Source organism: Drosophila melanogaster, chromosome 3L (assembly GCF_000001215.4).
Source record: "Drosophila melanogaster chromosome 3L".
Taxonomy (NCBI): Eukaryota; Metazoa; Arthropoda; class Insecta; order Diptera; family Drosophilidae; genus Drosophila; species Drosophila melanogaster.
In genome coordinates, this window is record NT_037436.4 from 1,275,574 (window position 1) to 1,298,555 (window position 22,982).

Sequence of the window (22,982 nt, forward strand, 5' to 3'; positions counted from 1 at the left end):
AACAAATTAGGCAATCGAACATAACTCGGTTTTAAAAACCGGCCCTTTCGCGGAATTAGCACTTTCAATTTCACTCGAAAACTTGATGCCACATCATTATGGCCAATTAATCAATCACTTATCACCCGTCATAGCCAGAACATTTAAAATGCCATCAATCGTCGTGCGATTTTTCCAAGAGAGGACCATGTGCTCTTCACCTTTTCTCTTGCGGATAAATGAAGAATGTTCGAATTCATCTGAACCAAATGCTGAAAACTCGGCCAAGAGCACGAGGAACAATTCATCCGACGACGCATTCCGTGTGCGTTCTCGGCAGTCGCCTCTGGGTTCTCGATTCCCAGTTCTCGGGCTCTCATTTTCCGGCGCAGTTTCTCCGCTTCAGTTCGCTGTAGACATTTTCCCGGTGCGGACGTGCGTTTGGCGGTGGAAATTGTCGAGCACGCCGGAAAAGAAAATCCCACAATAGTTGCGCTCGTTGTAACGTTCGGTTTTGTGCGGTTTTTCGGTTTATTTTTCGGCTTCTTCTGCACTCTAATTTCATTAGCCGGAAAAAGGAAAGCGGGGCAATGGCTGTGTGCAAGTAATCCGGATCCGCTGAAGAAGTGCGTAAATTATGACATCGTGATGGCTCGAAGATAAAAGAGAGAGAGCGATTGTCTCTTCGGCTGGCTTCCTGACTCCCTGGCTGCCTGGCTCCCCGTAACCCAGAAGCCCAAGTGTGCGTCCTGATGGCAGAAAGTAAAATTAGGGCAAAATGCCAGGCTTAAGGGGGTGCGGTGGGGTGGCTGCCACTCCCACCACTTGACCGCCCCCGCTTAAAGTGCTCCTCGTTGTCGCAGCCTAATTAATTCAATGGCCCCACTCTGCTGCACCTAAATTTTTGGGGCCATCGAAAGGGACGCCACTTTTTGAGTTCCCATTCCGCTTGGTGGATATTTTTACTCCGGGCGAAAGCTGAAACGAGAGCCCCAAAAAAGGACTTTGGAGCCCAGCAAAGTTTTGATCGAAACCCGAATAAGTTTAGTTCTCGAACTGCTAATTGCCCAAAAATTACTTGATATTTTTAAACCGGCCCACAACACATTATACGAGTATTCCTGCATTCACATACCGTTCTTTGGGCAAACAACTTTTCGCTGGGTTAATTATTTTTAAATTGCAAAAACATTTCATACGCAAAGCGCCGCAGAGCAAACGCAAAAATATATAAATAAATTTCCGCTTTTCATGGCCACACAAAAATGAGCGACAAAAAATCGGCAACGCCGATTGTAGGGCAAAACCCCCGCCAGCAAATCATAAAAAAAAAAGAAAACCAACGAGCGCCCAGAGAGAAAAGTGAATTCTCGGAATGGAATGGAAAAGTGTTCAAAACTGAGTGACAAGTGCGATTCGAGGGAATCTCGTTTCAGTGACAGCCTGAAATGTGCGAGAATTTATGATGCATTTAATTAAAACGAATTCGGATGGTTCGAAACAGGACATTTGCACCCAAATTTGATGGTCAACAAAGAGGACAAAATGGGGTCCCACAATGCGGGCGACACTGTGCTACAAAGTTTAAGTTATTGCTACGATTTGATGGTTAATATGGATCTGATATGATACCTAACCTAACCAGATGCTAAAAAAGTATAATAACTCATTAAGGTGTCTAAGAGTCTGCTATACTATTTATTCTATAGCCGCACACTTTTAGGTATCCTTATAGATAACTTTAACTTTCTAAAGCGAGCTCCAAGTTGTGTCACATAACTCCTATATATCAAGCTTCTTGCAATCGTTCTATTTAACCATTCTGAACCAAATAAAAATCGATTTATTTATTGTAACTTGGCATGACTAACTCAACTCGATTCGCGTTGCGACTTTATTAAAAACTCCTTACCGCCGACGATGTTTCCCGTGGCTCTCCGGTTTCCTTGCCGCGTGCCCAATGTTATTTGGCCATGTGTTGACACGACCACCTAGCTGAGCACCAACAGCTCCCCATCCAATAGAAGGAGCTCTGGCCAAATGCGTGAGTCACATGTCAGCGTAGTGCCAGTGCTTTCGAGTATTCCGCTCCATCTCGACCACTTCACGTCATGTTTTGGCCGCCAACAAACATGACATTTTACGGTTCTTTTATGCTTGCCACATGTCACGACACAGTTAACTGCCGCATAACACAAAAACACCCCGCACAACATAACGCAACTCAACCCAACTGAACTGAACTGAACTTAACTGAGCTGAACCGAAGCGAACCGAGAACCCAAACCGCAGTAGACAGATGAGGCTGTGGGAGACACAGGGGTTAAGGCCCTACTCCTAGCCAGATCTATGACATGGCTGCTCTGGAACACATACATATACATATATATATGCCAAATATATTTATGTGCACACTGAAATACTCCGATATTGCCCGGCCGACTATGCAATTATGCAAAAAGGGGGCGGACTTCGGGCTGTCAATCATGGGGAAATTGAAATTGCTGTCGACAATCGTGAGCTTTTGGGGTTAAAATTGGGAAAACACTAAAGGGACATCAATTGATGAAATGCCAGGTGATGTGATGGCTGATGGCTTGGGAATTGAACCAATATATAGATAAGACTAGATAACATCTCTTGCTTTAACAGTATTTTTTTACCATTTCTATATGCATTATGATTAATCATTCCTATATGCCCAATGTCCTGCGATTACCAGGTAGCATATAAAAAGGATAACCCTCAGGTACTCGAGGGCTGTTGGAAAGGACAAGCGACTTGCCGGGGTTGACTCTTTTATTGCCGTCACTTGAGCCAATATTTGCACATTTCAACAATGTTGCCATTTTTCCACGTGGGCGTTACCCTTTCCGAGTACCCTTGCCACCACCGAAAACTCACTCCGAATCCTTCTATTCAGCCATGCATGCTTAAATGTAATGAAATATCCTGTTCCGTCTCCAGGATCCCCATCCATCGCCAGCCGGGTCGCATAAAAAGGCTCAATTCAATTTTTCCACGCCCCAACCCGTGGAGGATCCGCATCCGGATGTCATGCTTCTTCTCCTGCTCCTGCTCCGATTCGGTCTGCTGCCAATTCAAGTTTGCATTTTCATTAGGGAGTCCAGAGCCCGCAGGTCCTTTAGGTGCTCCGCTCGCTCTACACAATGCTCAACTCGTTGAGCTTTGTTGGAGCTAACCAAGTGGGAAGGGTCCTTCATAAATGGGAGCCAGCGGATGTGGACGTGGATGTGGCTGCTCGGTGCATATAATTAAGTCATCCGGTGGGCGGGGCTGACGCCATGCATCATGTATGCTCGGAAATGCTGCAGAAAGTTGAGCAAATTATGTTGTAGCCCGCCGGTTGCAGAGGTGCCTTCGTGGCTTGATAAATAAATTAATTCATTTAATTATTCCAGGCTAGAGAAATTCTATGCTATTGCTTATAAATATTATGCGCTAAATTGGAAATTTCTAGCTTCCCTTTATTTCCCAGATCTATTAATTTTAATGAGTAATAAGTATTATTATTATTCCATATCTAACTGACTCTTTTCTTTAAGAATTAGATCTATTAAACCTAATATCGTGTTTTAAAACTTGAAGTGCATCGAACTTACCTTTAGTAGGTAGTAGTAGCCATCTTTAAGTTAGGCATCTTTCTTGGATCCTCTGCATTTTCTGGATCTTTTTCATTTGCTTTTCCATTTTCCACTTCCATTCCATTTCGCAAAGCTCTTCTGAGCCTCTGTGCAATCTTTCATTGGTTCGTGCTTTTTTCACTTCAATTCCATTTGATGCGCCACAAGATTTTCCCCGCCAGACGTTTCAATCGCTTTCCACCCATTTTCCGCTGCAACGTGGCCACGTGTAATGTGAGACTGTGCGACTGTGAGATGTTGACCACTCCTTGCCACCAGCACTTGCCTTGCTTTTTACTCGCCCCAGGCAATGTTTCCCAGGCTTTTCCTAACTTTCATCGGCTTGAGGTCTTGTTCCTTTGTTATTGTTGGCTGCGCACTTGAGTTGTTCGGCTCGCCCTTTATTGTGCCCCCGCCAACTTGGCCCAAACCCATTTGGGCCTCGACACGTGAACGTGTGCAAGTGGCCCGCCCGATCGCCCCTGGCTTTTTCCTCGGCACGCGATGCACTTGGCCAAGATACCACGCCACCCCTGCCCTTTTGTAGCCGCCGTCAGCTGCAACTGTTGGCAATTTCTTATGCCTTCCCTGTGCATACAAAGGTATATCAGTTCTAATGTTTTAAGTATACGCGAATTCCTCAGCAGTTGAGTATGATTATCAGCAGTGGTTAAGTATGTTTATATTCAGCATCATTAGATGCCAACATCATTCCATGATAGATGCGAAAAACCTTACAAATTGTTAGTTATACAGGGTAACTACTAGTCCGTACGCCATTTACCCTCACTCATTGTGCACAATAGACGGGAAAAGAGTTTGGAGGCCAGGGTAAATAATTTTCATGCTCATGGACGGCGACGAAGTCGGCACTCGGGGGCATTTTTTACGAGATTCCTGGGCAGATGGGGCGGACCGAGCTGGCGACCAGGCTGCTTAACTTTCCGAGTTGATGAATAATTTAATGGAAAAACACATGTTTCGGCGATGTGGAGGCAAACGAATCGGTCGTCGAAATTGTCTGATATGGAATTGCCTATTTCCGGCTCAGTCTGGCGGCAAAAGAAGTTGTCATGGGATCGGGATGAAGGTGGCCAAAAAGTTGCCGGACGACCAAATTAAGGGGCTGCTGTGTTTCGGGGCAAGCAGGATAACAATCACAAAAAATGTTCGTTTCGGAGTTTCAAATTACATGCGATAAACATGGTGCTGCTGCCCAGAAGTTAAATAAACACAATTTGCTTGGTTTCGAAGTTTTGAAGGTTGGCGCTGGCAAGTAGGCAACATAAATCGTTAATGAACGAAACTGAGCCGCTCGAAAGAAGCTATTCATTTTTTAAGGACCTCTGGTCGTGCTGGGCAACCCAATCGTTTTGATCCGAGCAGCTTAAAGCTGCACAAAATATTTTAATTAATTTTTCAAAATCATAATGTTGGGCCTGAAGAAGAGGAAATTAATTGAATTTTCGGCCTTGAACGCTGCCGAAAATAAAAAGGGAAAGAACCAAAACGAAACAAAACGGAAGAGGAAATGTTACCATCCTGTGGCATTAAATTGAAATATGAACATGAAAGCTTCTGTTTTCCATTCATCAACAGGCCACGACGACCTTAGACATTAACACATTCACACGCCACGATTTTTATGTGTGTGCGTTGCCTATATATGTACACTTTGGCATAGTATTTAACAAAACAAGTGGAGCGCCGCAGGGAACGGGGGACGTAAGACGTAAAAAAGCAGGACGTGTCGGGGTCACCAACTTATCTTCATCTGGAAGGGGAGGGAAGGAGACCACCAACCCTCGTTTGTCTGCCATTGACGGCCCTTAGTTCTCGGTTCTCCCCATTTTTCCTGCCATTTGGACTCTGGCCAGACGAAGATGATTCAGGACACACGTAACGCCAGCCGAAGTTGGCCCAAAGTGGGCTTGCTCTGTGAGATGCGACCATCGGCCATCGGCCATCTCCTTTCTCATTTCCGAAGTCGCGCGGAAGTCCTTTCTTCGTCCTGGTCGGGACATTAGGGATAATCATTACGATGATAAGCACGAACGATTTGATTTCTCCCGTTTATGTGGCCGTTGTCATCGACGGCTTAGCCTCGGCTGCACTGACAGAAATTAGGAAGTGATAATGAAGCGATTGTGATACAATTCCTACCCTCACCGCGTACTCATCCGGAGCATAATTTACTATGATTACCCTTAATCACTACCCATTTTTTTTATCAGTGTGCGACTTGAGGTTGGACTATCGGAAATGCTGCGCTTATGTTTGGGTATTTGAGCCTTTGTTTGCTCGCCCGCCTTTTGTTTCGATAAGTGACTCAAGTGGCTTTTGTAGCTTTATTTTTATGGCGTACTCTTGGTGGTTTTTATACCGAAATTAAATAGTTCACAGCTCATTTTGTTTATGTCTATAGTTGTGCAAATTTCCGCACCGTCTTTGATTCGGAAACTTTTCCATTCGGTTCTTCATGCAGTTCTATGACAGTTTTCAGTTTTCAATTATAAACTTGATAAATGCATTTCGTCCTTGTGGCCTTCGAAGTTGGCCTAAAAATGCACATTATAGTTTGGCTTTGCCATTGTTAATCCACTGAAATCCCATTTTCCGTTTGCCACTCCTTCTACTGCGCAAATGTGTTTTCGTTGAGCTTTTAAAAGTTTCCGCTTCGCGTTTTGTACCAAACCAAAAATTTCGCAGTCTTTGTGGACGCATTGTGGCACTTTATTCACAATTCGTTTTTTGCGTGAACTTTAGCGTTGACCCAGTTTCCTTTTGCATTTTTTGTTAAACTCGCTCAGACAGCGCGGCGTATACGTAATGTTCGAAACGCTTGCATGTTTGCGTGGGCAAAAAACTAGCAAACAAATTTGCTTTTAATTTCCAAGAGCCGAAGCCTCGTAGAGCATTTCAAATTCATGAACACAAATATTTGTCAAGCGAAAAGGGAATTGGGCGGGGCGCTCACTTAATGACAAAGTAAGTCAAAATGTAGCGACAACATTTGCCCATTCATCATGGGATAAAACGGGGATGATGGGGCTGGGCCCCAAGGATTCCAGCGACGGAGTTTTAAGGACTTTGCCAACAAATGGCATCATCACTTTCACTCGCCGATCTGCAGCAGGCGGACAGTGCGGTCGGAAACTATAAGTCTGCGTCTTATCTGATAACTTAAGCTCGGGAAACTGAAAGACGAACTGGAAGGATAATAACAAGGACTGCCTTTTAAAATATAAAACTGACTAGCTACGGCATTATATTTTTCCCATTTAGACCTGTAAGATGAAATACTTTCCAATGGATATGTAAATTACTACCAATTTATCAAGTTGGCAAGACTTACCAAAATGCCGTGTTTCGTAGTGTAATTCGCCACCCACACCGCCCACCTCTTGGCTCACTTAGGTTAACCCACATTGACAATGAGGCGAACAACAGACAGCCGGCGCAGGGATATGATTCCAAGGGGGGTGGGAGCAGACATGTTCTCCTTACCAGGCCAGCCTTAAAAGTCCACACGGAGCACAGAACTCTTTCATCAGCAAAAGCAGAGCAAAAGCAGAAGCAGCTCTCCTTGCTGTGCTTCCATTGTGTCAACAAGCGAGGTCACCCGAAAGTGGGCGGAAAAGCGGCGGGGTGGCATTAACTGCAGCACGTTAATGTTATTGTAGGCGCGGTTGTCGCTGGCGACTGACTGACTGACTGACTGACTGACTTTCCCACTTTCCCTCTCGTTTCCCGCCGCGAGGGAGTGGAAGGAAAGGAGCTTTTGTTGTTTGGGCGATTAAAAGTTGTCGTCGTTGTTGCTGTCTTCCTTTCGCTTTTGGCCCCATTCGACTGACATCGTGGCGGGGCTTCCCTCCTTCTGGCCCACTGCGTTGTTGTTGTTGTTTTTGTGGCTGACCCGCTAACCTCAGAGCACACAAGCACACGTAGGCACACACACACACACACCCAGCTACACAAAGGGAAAAACCATAAGAATGGCTGTCCTCCCACGTTCATCTCTTGGCTAACAAAACGCCTTTGTACCATCGAACTAATGCCGTTTAATACTGCAGACGACTTTAAATTGAAAGTTAATTCGAGCTTTTATGAAAAATGCCCTGAAAGTCTTTTATCTGGCTAAAAATTTAATTTACTTTAAAGAATGCCATGTAAAATGTAATACCATCCTATTTTTGTTCTCTGTACCCAACACCCGCGCTACAAAAGCAATAAAGCGCTGGGCAAGCGTCGCCCACTTGGCACAGTTTCCGCGCACAATTACGGGGCAATCAATTGGCCAAGCTGTCAATAGTTGCCAATAAATGTATCGAGAGCACGGCAATCGAACTTGGCAACTTGGATGCATTTTCCGCTTTTCCGTGGGCGCTGGCAGTTGGAGCCAAAAATCATATACCATAAATAAAAGTAAAAACTTATCTCTCTTTCCTTCCAGCGACGAGGAGCCAATGAACTTGCTGACAACTTGAGACGACCACAAGGAGGGGAATCCCCTTTGGGCGGTCAAGGAATCGGGGCACCATGGGTGACCTACAGGCCACCATTGAATTCGTCGTGGAGCTGCACAAGTTCTTCAATGTGGATTTGTTTCAGCGCGGGTGAGTCTGTCCTCAGTTCGAGTTTAAAAGCACTCAAACTCGGTGATGTATTAATCCAAAATGCCAGAAAAGTTTCCAAAGAACGCCGTGAAAATTGATGGATTAGCTGGAAAACGCGTTAGTCAAACTTAGAGAAGCTCCAACTTTTCCATTTAAAGTTTATCCCAATCTACATTTGTCACCGTCGAATAAAAGTTACATTTGCCATAAGATCATTAAACCCTTCCGAATTGGCTTCCTGCAATTAGTGCCTTGGTGTGTGTGTGCAGATTGCCAACGATGATTTGCACTTCGTGATTACTAGTTCGCAAACAGTTAAGAAATGCGGGCCAATAGTGGCATTTCACAAACGCCACCCACTGTTGGCACAAAATATTTCAAATAAAATTGTTAATTTTTCTCCAATTTGCCGAGCACGTAACACGGACCTTTGAAGTGTCGGACAAACAAAATGAAATGCAGTGCAATAAGCAAACAAAGAGTGCCCCACCAACCAACCAATCAAGAGGCAGTAAAAAAAAGGGGCATAGTGGGCTGCGCAGACATGTGTACATACACATAGTGACCGTAGCACTCACTAATTGTCAGCCAAGTGTTTATGGGATTTCAATTTGTTGCTGCTGCTCTTGAAGAAACAAACGAATGAAAAAAAAAGTATAGAACACGAAATGAAAAGAAAAACAAAGCATTTTGTTTGGGCCGATTTCTGTGTCTGTTTTCCTCGGATTTCCCTTTGTTCGCTTGTCACTGCAAATGAAGCTGCTGACGACCAGAGTGTCAGTGGCCCCCAAATCTGCTGGGAATCGAGGACTCCTGATCTTGAAATTTTTCGACAGCAAGTGCATTGAGGGAGAAATTCGATATCTTGGGGGGGAATATATACCTTTAAACAAGAGTAATATAAATTACAACTGTTCCCTATTGATAAAGCGAATTTAATTAATCCGCCCACCTTACCCCTTCCGTCATCCACAGACTCTACCAGGTGCGCTGTGGCCTGCGTGTTTCACCCCGCCTACTTGTGCAGGTGGAGACGAGCATTCCGGAAGCCAGTGGACCCGGAAAACAGAACGGACATGCCAACGGGGCCAACGCCACCGACCACGGCAGCAGCGATAGCGAGAGGGGGGAGCTGTCGCCGGGGGAAGTGCCACGCCTCCACGAATCACCGCCGGGGGGCAGCTGCTCATCCGCCTCCGTTATCAACGGCAGCGGCGCCTCGCGCATCTTCCAGATACTCTACCGCAACGAGGAGGTTCCGCTGCGCGACATCATCCACTTCAGGAGCCATCTGCTAGGTGAGTGCACTCGGAAAAATCATGTGTGATAAATCAATGTTTTGGTAAAAGGTTCTTAACCCCTGTTTTTTAAGAGTGTGGCCATGGGCCAAGTAGGCTGCCGCATAAATTGCACTTTCGAGTGCCTCTTGCCAAGAATGCGAAAAGGCATCGCGTTCTTCCGCAATGTTGGCATTGCTAAGTTTGTTGCAAGAGTGACTAATTCTACTCTATTAATTATATGCTCTCAAAAAAAGAGAAGAATATAATTTACAGAATCTATTGAATTGCTTTAAACATTCCAAATTAAATTAAGTTAGTGTCACGAACATTTGCCAAACGGACTGGGCTAGAAATGTGCACTTTGGCGAGTGGCAAGAATGCCGGGAATTCCCGGTTGCCGCATTGGTGGCCTTTTGATGGGAATCCGGGGAAAAGCCCCAGCGCGGGTAACCAGACACCAAATCACTCGACCAGCCAGCGGACAGCGAAACTTTCGGAGTCGAAATGAGTTTATTGTTCGATTGGAAATATAAATCAAATTGTCAGAGAGCGGTCCAAAGTTGCGAAAGTTTGGAGCCCTGGGGATCGGCAATGGAGCTGCTGACCACACGGGACAGATGCCAAAGACGTATTGGCAGGACACGGAAAAACTTCGGTTCGGAAACTTCCTTTCCACCTAATTGCATTTATTGCTGACTGCAGCTAAAAGGATTTTTGCTGCCCTGGCTGCAATGCAATTACGGCAAGTTGGGAAACTCCTTTTTGGCAAATTCTCGGCCAGCAAAGGAAAAACTTGGCCCACACCATGACCCAGTTTACATTATTAAAAGAAAAACAAGACGCCGAACGAAAGACAGACGGCCAAGTTTAAGAAATCTAAAGTAAACAATTTAGTTATGCATTACAAGAAGTGGATGATGGACTAGAGAGTGACCTATAAAAACGAATTAGGTTTCAGGCACAAAAGGCATGGTATACATATGTGTATATTATATACATTATGTTCACATTGTGTGTGCACTTAAGTGTGCGTTTATAAAATAATCCAATTTTAATAATATTTTGTGTACATGGTAACCGCACCATAAAACCCAATAAAAGCGGCATAAAAACTTAACGGCGCAAAAACATAAGAGAAAAATGGGCAAATTGAAAGTAAATTTCCACATGATGCGGAGAGTGCGATGCTGGGAAGGCGGAAAATGCGGAAAAGACCATGGAAATATGTACACACGCGTCGGCGGCAAATGGAAATGTTGGATAAATATATAAAGAGATATTTTTATTCGCATATTTATGGGTATTGTGTGAGGAAATAAAAGAGCGCCAAAGATTTCAAGGTGTTGAAGTGCCAGAATGGCGATGAGCACTTGACGGACGCCTAAGCCCAGGAACCTTATCCGCATCCTTGTAGCTGTTGCCTTTTATTTTTCCCGCCATCGCATCCTTCGACAACAATAGAAACATCATCCACTTGGCTGCCGAGCAAAGTGATTAATTCATTTGGACAAGTTTCCCAAAGCAAAGTGCGGGGAATCTAGAAAGAGCCACCAACAAAAGTAACTTTTCAGTTGACAGCTCGCAGTCTGTTGTGGATGCCTCCTCGCATGTGTGTGAGTGATTGTTGTTGGGCTTTCCCCCTTCCGGTTTTCCGCTTTCCCGCTTTCCCGCTTTTCCGTTCTTCCGCTCTTCCTAACTGTGCAATTTATCTTTCGTATAGTTCGTACAGTGGGTTACTGCACCGCAGACAATAAAATAAACTGTGTCGAGCGGCGGAGAGGAGACCCTTGTGAAGCCCTCAGCATTTAAATTATTCCAGCCAAAAGCAATTGTCACCACGGACCACATGGCGGATGAGTGATGCAGCGGAGAAGCCAGCAAAAATCTCAACACGCCAAAGAGATCTGGCTACTCTCCGCTCGTTTTATTGCCTTTCGCCATAAGTAAATCCTTATTTTATGAAAACAAATGAATTTTATGGTCCCACGGAGGAGCAGGCTGCTGGCATCCTAAGTGGGAGCCCCATAAACCACCATCGACATGTGGAGCAAATTGAATTTGATTAACATTTTCGGCTCGGAAACGACGTGGGTGGGGCTTACGGACCTAAAGGTAGCCATGGGTTAGATGGACCCTTCAAAGGGAGGAGCGCAACTCTGATGGTTATTATTATGGTGTGGCAGGTAGAATAATAGCCTGTATGGATGAATATACAAAGAAAGGTGAGAGTCTGTGATTCGATTCGACTCACTTGTTGAACATCCAAAAAGGGAAACCCCATCCAGATGATGTCCCAATGGGTCTAGAATTTAAAATCCACACCTTAAGTTAAGTTGCCCTAACTTTCTCACAATCAAACATTTAAATCCATCCATATTTAACACTGGAACATCTGCTTGAATCGGCAATGGAAACTAATTGATTGAGTTCCCAAACACAACTAGGACAACATTTTCCTGAGTCATCGATTCACTCGGTTTCCGGCCAACGATTTGCGGTCTTCGCAGAATTTTGATTTGTCTTTGTCGCAGCACAACTACATGTACTTTAACCCATTTTGCCTGTGGGTGATGGGTGGTGGCAGACCGACCTATCCCGAACCACCACCCACTTGCCACCCGCTTGCCACTATTTCGAACTAAACGAAAATCAATAGAAAAACAAATAAGTCAAGACGGAATTGAAATAGAAGGGATTTCGGAGGGGCATGGGGTATGCAGGATGTTTGCATGCTGGATTTTCTGCCGCATTTATCCCGGGGATTTGCAGTTCACTCAACCTCAAGACGGATACTCACTTTTTTCCCGCTCTTCTCATCATTCCTCTCCATTTTTTGCAGTTGACAGTCGTCACCTGAAGGAGTCCATCGAACGAGCCGAGTTTTCGCTGCAGTTGGAGCTCTGGTTCGGGGAGCAGAACGGGTCGAGCAGCCTGAACGGCAATGGAGGCGGCAGTGGGATGGGCAGCTTCTCCGGACCCGCCAGCTCTGCCCTGACACTGGCCTCCACCAGGAACCTGCAGCTGAACTTTCATCCGGGACGTGGCCTTCACTACCATCTGCCTGTGCTGTTCGACTACTTCCATCTGGCGGCCATCAGTGTGGGCATCCACGCCAGCCTCGTGGCCCTTCATCAGCCGTATATCAAGTGAGTAGTGGTGTGCTCGAGGTGCACCGGAAAAAAAGATGGGATATTAACATAAAACATGGAACTACTAAAAGTAATAAAAGTGATGGGTAGATTTACTGATGTTTTCTTTAAACAGTTCTTAATCACTTTCGGTTGCTCACAGATGCACATACTTAAGTTAAAACTTCAAAGGATTGAAAGGCAATGATTTTTCGCAGTGTAGTCATGGGTTCAAGTGTCATTCGTTGCAGGAGATGCAAAGTGAAGATGACAACATGATCTCTAATGTCACCGTTGATACAGTCATATTTTTCACAGTAAATTGAACCCGCCGCATGGGCGGCACGGGTCAGTGGGCGTGGCAGTTCCCCCTTTTTTTATCGTGTCCTGTTGCGTGGGGACTGCAGCATCAGCTTGAGCAGAAGGATAGAGGGGCGTGGGAGCTTCGTAGGCAACTGGCGGCCAGTTACCCGCACAAATCATTTCCAACTCATTAAAATTGCACACAGACTCCGCAGGACGCAGTGCCTCATTTTCCGCCCACTGTTCACACAAAAGGGAGAGGATACAAAAAATGTCGAGGCATAAATTTTAATGACTCTCGCAATGCAATTGTCCTTTGGCTCCTGTCCCAGTCCGGGAAAAGTTGCTGGGAAAAAGTACACAACACGAAACTTGCGCGGCTAACAAGATGCGGAGGCGTGGCACAATCCGAGGGGGCGTGGCCGCATCCCTGGCGGAGTGCAACGGCGGAGTCAATTTTTACGCCGTTTGATTCGGCAAAAGTTGTATCCGTGCGCCATGTGCCATCCGCCAGTATTTCCCTCTTATTATCCTTGACAAAGTTTGCCTTCTTTTCAGTGAGTAATTCCTTAATCTGTTTTATATTGCTAAAAGTTGTCGGCAATTTTCGAGTGCAAATCCTCTGCTATTTTTCCAACCAGGAGCACCATTTTGAGGTCCTCGCTCGAAACGAATCCTTTGGCAAACACAATATGAAACGGAATTTGAAATTTGCTCAGGCGGCGTAGTGCCTCCATCTATCTCTCGTATGAATAAAATATCATCTCATTCGACTCTGGAATTCCTTGTTGACCTTGGCCTTTGCCCCGATGCGGCATACTCATCCTGATTACCACCAGTCGCCGCCACTCCCCCAGCCTTCGTCCTCGTGAGCAGCGCCGTAAATTGCCTGATTATCTCGACAAGCTGAGGTCCAATCATGCCCACAGTCGGATTGGCTTACCAGCGGATTTTCGGCGGCGAAACTTTAAAGAGCTTGGGATTAAATTCTTCGAAGTAGTGGTGTTATTACAATTTTAAGCTCTTGAACTAAGGATTAAATCTTAGAATTATTTCCCATTCGTCCAATTCTATTTTTTTATTTCCTTGGCTTCCATTGATTACATACAATGGAATTTAGATAGATGTTTATTATTATTTCACAATTTGATTTCATTAAATGTATGTATGCCCTCTTTTTGCACTCTATAGCTAGTTGATTTATTCTTTCGTTACTATATTTGTATATATTGTACAAACTAATAAGATATCAACGCAGGTTGTGTGGCGAACATCCTTGTTTTCCTGACAATAAGTTGCAGTTGTAATTGAACCGTTTATCATTTTCTATAACCTGCGATCCATTTATCTCATTTATGTGCGTCAACGATATCGAAATAAACCCAAACACATAATCCATACCAATATCACCTAAAAAAAAAAAACGGATCAAAACCCGACCAATACGACAATGAAAACTGCGGTTGCGGTTGCAGGAAAAGCGTGTTCTCGTACATGAAATTCTGGTAAGAGCCCATCATAACTCCATCACAACTAGATCTCCGTAATTGTGTAAATTCCGTACTTCAATCCGCTCGGATCACGTAGTTGGTGTAGTTTCTGTGGCCAGAAGAGCCTGCTTTATGTATCCGTATCCGTCCGTCCGTCCCTGTCCACATCTCTTCTTTTATGTGTACTCTTATATGGTAGATATGAAGTTGATGTTGCGAAGGAAGTGAAGGATTTGATCGAGGTCTTTTATGGCCTTTTCATTATTTTTTAGTGCCCCTCGCAGTTCGAAGCCGTGGAGTGCGGGCAAACTGAGCTGCAGGGGAAACACTTCGCCAGGACCCTTGGAGGCGGTGTTCTTCGGACCCCAGATCGGTGGGACGACCAAGTGCAGCGGAGGTCCTGCGGGCAGGCTGCTCCAGTCCAGAGCCATTCATCGCGAGATCTGCAGCTTGCTGTTAGGTATGGATTCTACTTAAGTCCGCAAATTAAGTCAAGTCACATCTCTCATCTTCCAGGTGCCATTGAGCAACTGAAGGCCACCCTTAACGAGTTCAGCACAGTGCTACCTCCGAGCATAAACTCCCAGATTGGATCACCGCCTCTGAGGGAGAATGACACGGGAGAACGACTGCAACTGCTACTGGATCAGGCCAAGCAGCTCGAGGCGGAGGAGGACTTCGCCATTCGGGCCAACTCCGACATAGCCCAACTGTGCGCGGAGAGCATTTTCTGGTGGAGAAGGGTCCTCCTGGCCTCCAGATCCTCGACGGCAGTGCACACCCTGCTGGCGAGGAAACACCACATACTCCGGGTGCGTAGGTTCGCCGAGGGCTTCTTTGTGCTGGAGCAACCGCGGCATGCGGCAGCAGCTGGTTGTCCGGACCAAACCAATGGGTCACCCTCACCCGGCCATTGCCAGGGATACGTGGCCATAGCGGAGCTGGCCAGGAGGAGTCGCTATCTGCAATCCCTGCCGCCGCTTCCAGTTCATTGCACCCCCATCGATGGTGACGCCTCGTCCCTGCCGCTGATCTTCGAAGATCGCTACGTGACCACAAACAGCACCTATGCCAGGAGGAGATCAGGCAGTGATCCTCAGCTGGAGGACGCAGTCTCGGTGGTTGGCGTTCAGAAGAAAAAGGTGGACAAGACCCACTCAAGCAGCAGCTTAAATGGCATCAAAGACTGTTTGGCCTGCCACTTTGATTACGATTACCCGCAGACCAATGGCTCGGGCCCGGCTCATCCGCACGCCAAGTGTGTGATCACTCCGAGATTCGCTTTGGGCGGGGAAGTGCTCCAGGCGAGTCTCACCATTGCTCCCAGCAAGGAAGCAGCTCCGGAAGCCGTCGCCCCACCCACACTGCGGCACAATCTGTCCCGACACTCGGTGACCGGTTTGCTGGAGGATCTCGATCTGGATTCCAGTTTGCCAGCACGTCACAGCAAGTCCCTGGACCAACTCGATGGCTGCGAGGGACTAGCCACAAATCCAGTCAGCACGACCAACAACCACACTCTACCCCGACTCCAGGCGGACGATCTGATGAGGAACATATGTGAGTTTCGACAGCGGTATGGAAAATTCGACTACCTTCATGAGATCAAGCTGCTGAATCCTCCCAAGCAACAGCAGCAGGCGGTGCCTCAGCAGCAGCAACAGTGCAACAATGGTTACAACTCCCTGCCCAAGTCGATGGTTCCGCCGAGGAACTCCTATCCACCTCCTCCTCCGAGTCAGCATACCACCATGCCGAGGAGCAGTTCCTCGCAGATACCTCGAGCCGTGGAGATCGCCCGGGTGAGGGTTTCCGATATCAAGGAGATGTTGAGGCAGGGTCAACTGCGGAAGGAGTCCAGCAGCTCAGAGAGCGACATGATGCAGAAGCTCCAGATGCTGAGCTCGAACAGTGTTCCCTTCCGCTTGGAAGGAACCAGCAACAACAACACCACCAGCAGTGATCCCAACACCAGTGGTTTCAGTGAATCCCTGCCGAACTTGGCTCCGCCACCGGAATTCGATTCGGACTCGCAGTTGAGGCGGCAAAGGAGCAACTCCACTTCGTCGCTGAGCGAGGAGAGTGGCTGGGTAAGCAGCCGGAGGAGCTCTCTGGCGATTTCCAGTCCGGATACCATCACCAGTACGGGTATGACCAATCGGCAAAGGCACACCCAGCTCAACTTGGGGATGGGCATGGCTATGGAGACCCGCCTTAATGGCGAGCAGCTGAGGTTACGCCTACAAAAGGTCCTGGAACAGCAGCAGCTTCAGCAGCAGCACCCCCACAAGAACCGAAAAAGGCAGGCAGGGACCTCCAGTCAAAGCAGGACTCCTGCCCGCCAACAGACTGAGGTACACAAGAAGATCTCCTCGGTGACGGTGAATATCAAACGGGAGCGCTCCCGTTACCAGCTCGATAGACTACGACATCTGCCCAACGGGGAGTCCACGGAGGTGGAGGAAATGGAACCACCTCCGAGGAGGAATCGCCACAAGACTGCCTGCGAGAAGTCCAAGTCGGATTTCGATATAACAAGTCTGAAGGACATGCAACCGTTGGATGCAGTGTGCTTGCCACCTCCCCAGCAGTTCCAGGATCAAGAGCAGGAGTTGGCGCTAGTCCTGGCCCCGCCGCCACCCGATGAGTTCCGTGATCCGCCACCGGAGCCAGCTCCAGCAGCACCCATAGCTCCAGTTCCTCCTCCTGCTGCTGCACTTCCCCCAACGGGAAAGACCAAGATTGTCGCTTGCCATCTGCCACCACCCCTAAAGGAACGCCAGCCCATTGGAGCCATTGATAATCCAGTGTATCACATCTACGAGTCACTGCGTCCCATCTCCACGCCGGCCATTTTCAGCAACAAGCCTGTGCTCAAGTCCCACAGCTTGGCGGAGTTGAAGAGGCCCCAAAACCTTCCTAATCACTCGATTAACCACCATTGCAAGACCCACGCCATAAATGCTAATGGTAATGTTCTGGAGAATGGTCTGGATCACGAACAGGACGAGATCAAGGAGAACTCCAATGGCCAGGTGAGGACGAACAAGCAGGGCCACGGTTCCAATACCAACTCCAAGCACAAGCGCAAGGGCCAATTGGCCTCCGCCGTGCAGGAGGCTCCTCCCAGCATCTCCCTGCTGGAGTTCGAGAAGTACCGCGAGGAGTTCCGCAAGCAGATCAAGTACCAGGGCAGCATATATTCCGACTACGTGCAGCTGGCCTCCGAACTGCCATACTTCTACATCAGCGACGAGTACCGCGCATTCTCGCCTAACGGCATGCATCTGGTCATCTGCGTCCACGGGCTGGATGGCAACTCAGCGGATCTGCGACTGGTGCGCACCTATCTGGAGCTGGGGTTGCCCGGTGTCAATCTGGAGTTCCTCATGTCGGAGAGAAACCAGGGAGACACCTTTTCGGACTTTGACACCATGACTGATCGGTAAGCAAAATACACTTCGAAGTCAATATAAATTTGATGTCATTGTTTAAATCATTTAGGCTGGTTACCGAGATACTCTACCATATCGATAGCTGCGCCCTTAATCCCGCTCGCATTTCCTTCGTCGCCCATTCGCTGGGAACGATAATTGTGCGGAGTGCTCTGGCTAGGCCACAAATGAGGCCTTTGCTCCCGCGACTGCACACCTTCCTCTCGCTCTCCGGACCCCACCTGGGAACACTCTATAATACGAGTGGGCTGGTGAACATGGGTGAGTCTATACCCATTCTTATACATTTAAGCGTGGTGATTAACCCAGGGTTGGGCCTCCTTTCGCAGGAATGTGGTTTATGCAGAAGTGGAAGAAGTCCGGATCACTGCTGCAGCTCTGCATGCGAGATACCACCGATATGCGGAACAGTTTCCTGTACCGGCTGAGCCAGAGGAGCACCCTGCACCATTTCAAGAACATCCTGCTCTGTGGTTCTAGCCAGGATCGCTATGTTCCGGCGCACTCGGCACGCTTGGAGCTTTGCAAGGCTGCCATGAGGGATAGCTCCTCGTTGGGTACCATTTACAGGTTCGATTGGAATGGCTCCTTGTTAAAATCGTGACTATAAAGATTCCTTTTCAGGGAAATGGTGCACAACATAATAGCTCCGATTTTGGCCAGGCCCGAACTGACTTTGGCCCGATTCGATGTCCACCATGCCCTGCCCCACACGGCCAACACTTTGATCGGTCGAGCGGCGCACATTGCTGTCCTGGACTCGGAGTTGTTTATTGAGAAGTTTATGCTGATCGCAGGACTGAAGTACTTCAGTTAACCAGGGCACTGAAGAAATGTCTGAAATGTCTTTAGAAGAGTCCTAGCGAATTAATCAAGTACTAAACACAGTCGGAAGATTCAACTACCAATTTGATAAAATTAAAAAAAAAAAAGATTATTTTCTTATAAGTATTTAATTACAGCATGTTTGTATAGTTTAAAAGTCATATGTTTCATTTTGTTTCTTCGTTTTGTCAAGAGTTTTGTTTGTATAACTGTATATATGGAAAGTTAAGACATATTCTTTTTGAAACTTACAATTTCTAACTTGCTGTACTTTCTGTTTTATACGCCGAACTTTTGAATACACAGGGTACTCATACATAATTCGAAGACAAAATAAGAACCACAGTCATCAGATCAGCCAAATAATTCCAATTGATCAGCGATTGGAACAAGGAATTTATTGAAGCAAATCGTTAGACTTGAATTTTTTACAAATGCAACTCTTTTGTAGCGAATTGAATACACTCAGATACGAACAAATCAAAAACCAAAGAATGTTTAATCAAAAACCTATAACCAAAACCAAAGTCAGCATAATGTTGAAACACACGCGTTAAAGATAATTACATTGTTAGCTGTAAGAGTTGAACGCATACAAAGCAAAAACAAAAGCCAAAGACATCATAAGTAGTGTTAAATTCCAGTTCAAAACTATACACGAGACTTTTTCGAAACGGTTGAATTGCAAATGGGAAGTGAACGAAAACAAGAACGATCATGTTAAGTATACGTAAACTATCGATAGTAGTTGAGCACGGCAAGGCAAGGTTGCATTTTGATGACAGTAGCGAAATAGTATTAGCAATTTTTAAGACTAATCAAAACACAAACAGAGACAAAATGGTTTTTTCCAAATCTTTTTACTGCTAGACGAGAGAACAAATTTAGAAGAACTAGAGATAAAGTAGAGGTAGTGTTGAACTAGTCGAGTTGTTAGTAGTTGAGTGCATTATTGGATCGTCAATTACGAGGAGAGCTGGACGATGCAAAGGTTTGTTTGCAGATTTAAACTTTTCATTGGGGAACAAGATCGGTAACGTAGCGTAGAGCAGTTAGGACAAAAAACTTTGCAAATTTATAGTCTAGTCTAAGCCATAACTCTGTGTTTTCTGAGCTTTTTCCAATTGCTGTTGTGAACTACTACCATTAGCGACCCTTCCAGAAATGCATTCTTTTTACGTGTATAACCGTCCTAAATGTTACTACTTTATCAACTTGCTATGTCGATATACGTGTGTAACTGGTTTTAAAAATGTTTGTGTGCATCTAAGAATTGAATGTGTGTTGAAATGTTCCCTAGGACACCACGATTTTACTACATGTATTCGATCTAATTGTGCAAATTTCCCTAAGTTGCAGTTTAAATATTTTCTTTACGAATAAAATATGCTAAAATCCAATTTTAGTGGAACATAACTGAATAGTGTTTTAATTGTATGTGGGTTTACAGGTCATATGCGAACTACGTTCTTTTTTATCAAAATTATATTCAAAAGAGGGAAATCCCCCTTGTACGAAGCGAACTAGTTCCATTCGATGGGCGGCTACTTAAAGCCGGCGAACCAGCTCATCTCTAACTTTCTGAGCGATGTCCCACCACTGGATAAAAGACCATCTGGCAACGCTGGCAGCAGTAGAATTATTTATCTCCACAATTCAGTCACGAAAACAATAAGCAACAAAGGGACTCCCACAGATAAGGGAGCTGTATTTTTATAGCCACACCTCCGAGATGTCAACGGCGGCGCGACCTCCGTCTTTGCGGCTGGGCCAGCAGGACCTCAAGTGCCGTTCAGGATGCGGGTTTTACGGAACCCCCCAAAACGAAGGATTGTGCTCGATGTGCTTCCGAGAAAAGTTTAATGATAAGCAGCGGAAGTTGAAGCGTAAGTTGAAGCGTAGGTCCCCAGACAATGCTTGCATATAACTCCAAAGCCGATGAGCGTTGAGTCATGAAGTGGTTCTTTACAGAGACGGGTGGCGAGACGGGTCCTGGATCCTCTTCCTCGGTCGCCACCTTGGATCGCCGATCGCCACAGCATGCGCACCTCCAGGGAAAAGTGGAGCAGCAGGTCAGGAAGCCGTCGGACAAGGAGCAGGACAACTTGGGAACCCTGCAAAAGAAAAAGTTTACCGCTGTGCTGCAAAAAACTCTGCAGGCGGGAGCCCAAAAAAGTAATATTGCATAGCCACACTGCCTTTAAATGCTTATACTTGGATATTCCTTAGTTACCCAACAGCGTGGTCATGTGCCGGATCCCACGGAGGGCCAGTTCCTACTGCAATTGCGGCAACTTCGCATTCCCGACGATGGCAAGCGGAAACTCAAGCTTGAAATCCAGCGTTTGGACAGCGACATCCGCAAGTATATGAACGGAAATGGCGGCAAAAACATCAACGAACTATCAGATTTGGTTCAAAACGCCTACACCAAAGTCTCAGACATTGTGCACAACGATCCCAGCTTCGAGATAGCCACCAACGAGGATCGCGATAGTGCCATTGACTTCTTTGAGAAAGTGGTGATGACGCAGAACCACAAGTGAGTCAAGCGGAACGTTGATATCAGAGGAGTACATATTTTTATCTGGGAAACTCTTTTTTTTTTTTTGCAGATTTCTCTTCAGTCCCTATTTCACTACCGATGAGGACAGTGACGTGAAGGTGCAGAAGCGGATACGCCAGCTGAGCTGGATTACGGCCAAGCATCTGGACTGCAGCATCGACGAGGTCAACTCGGAGGCCAGGGATCTGGTTTACAATGCTATATCCGAGCTGGTGGGCATAGATTCGTACTATTCGCCGCAGGAGAAGCTGCAGTGCACTTGGCGCTGCTGTAGGCACATCTTTGAGCTTCTGAAGCGGGCAACTGGAGGACCCGCCAGTGCGGATGACTTCCTACCCGCCCTAATATTCGTCGTGCTTAAGGCAAATCCAGTGCGACTGCACAGCAACATCAACTTCGTTACGCGCTTCACAAACGCTTCGCGGCTGATGAGCGGCGAGAGTGGCTACTACTTTACCAATCTGTGCTCCGCCATCGCCTTCATAGAGAATCTGAATGGCGAGAGTCTGGGCGTCAGCAGCGAGGAGTTCGAGGCTCTGATGTCCGGACAGCAGCCCTACAGCACGCCCTGGGAAAGTGCCCTGTTGGCCTGCGAGAGCCTTCACCTGATATCCGAGAACATGAAGCGAATGGAGATGCTGCAGAAAAGGAACGCCCTGATAAGCTCTGGAATAACTTCATTTGAAAAAGAGCTTATCGATTTCCAAAGAGAGGTGACGGAACGAGTAGACACCGTGATTGCCAAGGCCCCACTCAACCTGCTGCCCATCAAAACACCCGCTTTTCTGATTGGTCAAGCCAGGGCGCACCTTCTCAACGAAAGCGAGGCTGGTCATTATCAAGCGAATATGCTGCACGGCGGCTCATTGACCTCCCAGTCGCTGACAGCAGCCGGTGGGTTGGTAAAGCCCGCAGCGGCGTCTAAAGAATCTGGATTGTCCCTTAAGGATACCAGCATGAGTTCGATGGGCCGTCTGTCGCCACTTCAGCAGAACGTTCAGCCAGCCGATCACCTCTTCGCCTCTCCAATCTTTAACTACACCGCGTTTGATGCCGTCTCGCTCTTGGAGGAGCCTGTGCCCGATGCGAACACAGACGTACTCATGCTGGGCTCCGAGTTTCAAGGAGGCCTGACCAATATCAACTACGACTTCGACTTGTCGGATCAAAGTGGGGAAAACAGCACTGCGGACGAGTCAAAGCTGAATCTCGACGAATTCGACCCCTTGGCGCAGAAGGGCCTAGTTGCCAAGCCACCGCCGCCTCTGCCGGAGACCAGTCTGCTGGATAGCACAACGGATAGCCTTATAGATAGCGAAGTGCCCGGCACAGCTGTCCTGCTTCCATCCCCTCTGAAGCCCGAGGTGTCCAACTACCGGGGCTTCTCAAACTTCGATATTCCCAGCATCTCGTGCAACACGGGAGACTTTAGTTCTCTGGGACAGGACGGCGCGGATGCTCCCAAATAAACGTTTGTTCACTGGGTCACTGAATCCTGCAGCTGTGTGAATGTAAATAAGTTTAAGTGAAATATTGTAGTTAGCCCAACGCTTCAATTCAAATTTCTGCACATATTTATTTGTACCATATTTAACTAGCTTTACAGAAAGGACGTTTAATAAATGCAATCTAACACATACACAAGTTGTATTGTTTTTTACAATAAACGGTTAACTAAGTTTAATTTCTTTCCCAG

At 46.7% G+C, this 22,982-nt stretch overlaps 2 protein-coding genes across 4 annotated transcripts; both read left to right on the top strand.

Moving 5' to 3' along the window:
* The first annotated feature begins 382 nt into the window (after positions 1–382).
* Positions 383–20,126, top strand: CG32333 (uncharacterized protein). Of its 3 annotated transcripts, NM_001274317.1 has the most exons (10): positions 383–721; positions 8,077–8,239; positions 9,215–9,537; positions 12,359–12,665; positions 14,426–14,455; positions 14,713–14,900; positions 14,957–17,885; positions 17,945–18,156; positions 18,225–18,465; positions 18,520–20,126. In NM_001274317.1, the coding sequence occupies exons 2-10, from the start codon at positions 8,163–8,165 to the stop codon at positions 18,710–18,712; spliced, it is 4,500 nt and encodes a 1,499-aa protein (NP_001261246.1). In that variant the 5' UTR covers positions 383–721; positions 8,077–8,162; the 3' UTR covers positions 18,713–20,126. The 3 variants fall into 3 exon arrangements, with proteins under 3 accessions (NP_001261246.1, NP_728588.1, NP_001014555.1); NM_167865.3 differs by lacking the exon at positions 14,426–14,455 and having other exon boundaries at positions 383–605; positions 18,520–18,809; NM_001014555.2 differs by lacking the exons at positions 14,426–14,455; positions 14,713–14,900; positions 14,957–17,885; ... (1 more) ...; positions 18,225–18,465; positions 18,520–20,126 and having other exon boundaries at positions 383–605; positions 12,359–12,758.
* A 213-nt stretch (positions 20,127–20,339) lies between these two features.
* Positions 20,340–22,924, top strand: Rabex-5 (Rabaptin-5-associated exchange factor for Rab5). Its single transcript, NM_138249.3, has 4 exons — positions 20,340–20,606; positions 20,692–20,895; positions 20,950–21,262; positions 21,336–22,924. The coding sequence occupies exons 1-4, from the start codon at positions 20,453–20,455 to the stop codon at positions 22,753–22,755; spliced, it is 2,091 nt and encodes a 696-aa protein (NP_612093.1). The 5' UTR covers positions 20,340–20,452; the 3' UTR covers positions 22,756–22,924.
* Positions 22,925–22,982: the final 58 nt, after the last annotated feature.